The sequence below is a fragment of the Colobus angolensis genome, unplaced genomic scaffold, assembly GCF_000951035.1.
Source record: "Colobus angolensis palliatus isolate OR3802 unplaced genomic scaffold, Cang.pa_1.0 Scaffold151, whole genome shotgun sequence".
NCBI classification, from domain to species: Eukaryota; Metazoa; Chordata; class Mammalia; order Primates; family Cercopithecidae; genus Colobus; species Colobus angolensis.
Genome location: NW_012114611.1, coordinates 1,692,342 through 1,695,085, shown reverse-complemented (window position 1 = coordinate 1,695,085; position 2,744 = coordinate 1,692,342). Strand labels below are relative to the sequence as shown.

The 2,744-nt window shown below is 52.7% G+C and overlaps 1 protein-coding gene across 2 annotated transcripts in view; it reads left to right on the top strand.

Moving 5' to 3' along the window:
* The first annotated feature begins 228 nt into the window (after nucleotides 1-228).
* TROAP (trophinin associated protein) overlaps nucleotides 229-2,744 on the top strand; it is a 9,691-nt gene continuing 7,175 nt past the window's right edge. Inside the window, exons 1-4 of one of the 2 annotated variants that reach the window (XM_011936182.1) lie at nucleotides 229-306; nucleotides 1,249-1,459; nucleotides 1,714-1,862; nucleotides 1,954-2,146. In XM_011936182.1, coding sequence (XP_011791572.1) covers nucleotides 1,719-1,862; nucleotides 1,954-2,146 — 337 coding nt within the window. In that variant the 5' untranslated portion in view covers nucleotides 229-306; nucleotides 1,249-1,459; nucleotides 1,714-1,718. Of the gene's footprint in view, nucleotides 307-1,248; nucleotides 1,460-1,713; nucleotides 1,863-1,953; nucleotides 2,147-2,263; nucleotides 2,470-2,744 lie in introns of those variants that run through there. The other variant, XM_011936183.1, reaches the window with a different exon arrangement.

Sequence of the window (2,744 nt, the reverse complement as noted above, 5' to 3'; positions counted from 1 at the left end):
GCACCACTGCACTCCAGCCTGGGTGACAGAGTGAGACCCTGTCTCAAAAATGCATAAATAGTAAAATTAGTGAGAGTGAATGAGAGATGGGATATGTAAAGGGAGTGGGAGGACTTAAGGAGTAACTCCTCGTTTCTGACTTGTGTAAGAATAACTTCTGTGATTGGTGGGGAAAATTCACCAGAGTCCTGTCAACTTGAAAGTGTTGTTCATTTCCTGTCCCCCATTAGGGGTTACCCCTTCCATCTTAAGCAGGATATTCTAGGATCTCTCAGTCTCACAGCTCTGCCCACCAATAACCAGCAGGTGAGTCCCCTCTCTCCAGACCTCTAGATCTGCATAAAGGCAACCTGGAGGCAAGGAAACCCCCAGCTGTGAGTAGTCATTCAATTCTGGTGCTGTGGTAACTGAGTTCAAAAACAATGAGTCTTGTTACCTATGGTGAAATGAAAGACACTTCACCAGACACCTCACTGGGTTGTGAGGCTCCAAGGAGCACACATATTGTTAGGCTCAGTTCGATTCCCTTCAGCCCTCTCTGCCTGTTTGAAGGCAGTTCCTTATCCTGGAGACAACGTGCAGATGATTTATTATGTATGTATGTATGTATGTATATTTATTCAGGGTCTCTCTCTGTTGCCCAGGCTGGAGTGCACTGGCGTGACCACAACTCAAACAGCCTCAACCTCCTGGGCTCAAAATAATCCTCCTGCCTCAGCCTCCAGAGCAGCTGGGACTACAAGCGCACACCACTGCACAGGGGTTATTATTATTATTTTATTATTTTGTAGAGACAGGGGTGGGAGTGGTCTCGCCATGTTGCCCAGGCTGGTCTCAAACTCATAGCTCAAGAGATCCTCCAGCCTCAACGTCCCAAAGTGCCGGGATTACAGGCGCCTGCCACCGCGGCCGGACGCAGATATTTTCTATGGGCATCTGGAATGGCGTCCCCAAAGCTTGGCGCCGTGCTATGGTCAAGCCCGGTCGGGGGCACGGGCCAGCCTTCAACACCGTTGGCACCAATCAAAACAAGGAACTGTCCCCTCAGGGCCGCGACGGCCCCTTTCTGCCAATGGCCAGCCCCTCGCCGGTCCCGAGACCTCGCGAGAGCTCCCGTGGCTACGCCTTACCCGGCCTCTGAACGGCCTCGGAACTGCCCTATCCTTCCTCTTTCCCCGCCTTCCAGCGGCGCTCCACTCTCGGATTGGCTGATTGAGCCGAGTCAGTTTTTTTTTTTTTTCTGGCCAGAAAGCGGTTCGACAATTGGTCCTTCTTTTGGCCCCTCCTGCGAAGCCCGCGGATTGGACGGCTGAGTCTGGCTACACGGGCCTCCGCGGGAGCGCGGCCGGGCCAATCAGGAGCTTGGCGTATTTTACAAACTGAGGAAGTAGCTCCAGCAGTATCCGAGATAGGCGAAAAGCGGAGGAAGCTGGGTCGGCCCTGAGGGGCTCTCGGTAAGGTAAGGCACGGGGGTCTTGGAGGGAACGAGGGCTGCTAGGCTCATAGGGAGGAGGGCAGTTCGAGGTCCGAGGGCAAAAGAGTAGGCTCGGGGTGTCTGGAGGTAGCACCCGTAAGAGCGGTCTTGCAGGTGCCGGGGGCTTGTGGGCGCGTGGATTAGGGCAGAGGTATTAGGGATGGCAGGACAGGTGCCCCGAGAACTGGTTGATCTTTGATCTCCGATTCTACCTGCCTTCTTCCCCGTCTCAACTGTAGCCATCATGACCACCCGGCAAGCCACGAGGGATCCCCTCCTCCGGGGTGTATCTCCTACCCCTAGCAAGATTCCGGTACGCTCTCAGAAACGCACGCCTTTCCCTACTGTTACATCGTGCGCCCTGGACCAGGAGAACCAAGATCCAAGAGTAAGAGCGGCCTAATGGGGGAAGACAGTAGTCACACCAGTAATGCACCCCAACACTAAACCTCACCTTTTTGTCCCCCCTCCTTCCCTAGAAATGGTTGCAGAAACCACCGCTCAATATTCAACGCCCCCTCGTTGATTCAGCAGGCTCCAGGCCGAAAGCCAAGCACCAGGCAGAGACATCACAAAGATTGGTGGGGATTCCTCAGCCTCGGAACCCCTTGGAGGAGCTCAGGCCTAGCCCTAGGGGTCAAAATGTGGGGCCTGGGCCCCCTGCCCAGACAGGTACCTGTTGGAGCCCTGGTAACAGGGCCTCCATGGCTGAGTAGGGAACTAGGAAGGGTAAAAGTGGGGTTTTGGGGTTTTGCACTCACTCCTGCTGTCTCCTGCTTACTGTGATAGTCCTGGTTCCACCTCCTGGAAAGCTCTTTGCTCTTAGAAGATCTCCCTTTCCTCCAGCAAAATGTCATCTCACCCGGTGCCATGGCTTGTACCTGTAATCACAGCTACTCAGGAGGCTAAAGTGGGAGGATCACTGGAGGCCAGGAGTTGGAGACTAGCCTGGATGACAGAGGGAGATCCTATCTTTTTAAAAAAAAAAAAAAAAAGTCACTTCTTCTGAAGCCTTTTCCAGTTCCCCATGTCACATGTTCTCCTAATACTTTGCAGTACTTCTTTTATAACATGTATATACCTTGGCTTGAGTCTATTACCTGTCTATAGTTGGATGATAGCTTCTTGAGGATAGGGGCTTTGTCTTATTCTTATGGGACCCCAATGCTTAGAATAGTGTCTTATGTAACATTCTATGAACATTTGGTGGGCAGGTGTGGTGGCTCACGCCTATAATTCCAACAATTTGAGAGGCTGAGGTGGGAGGATC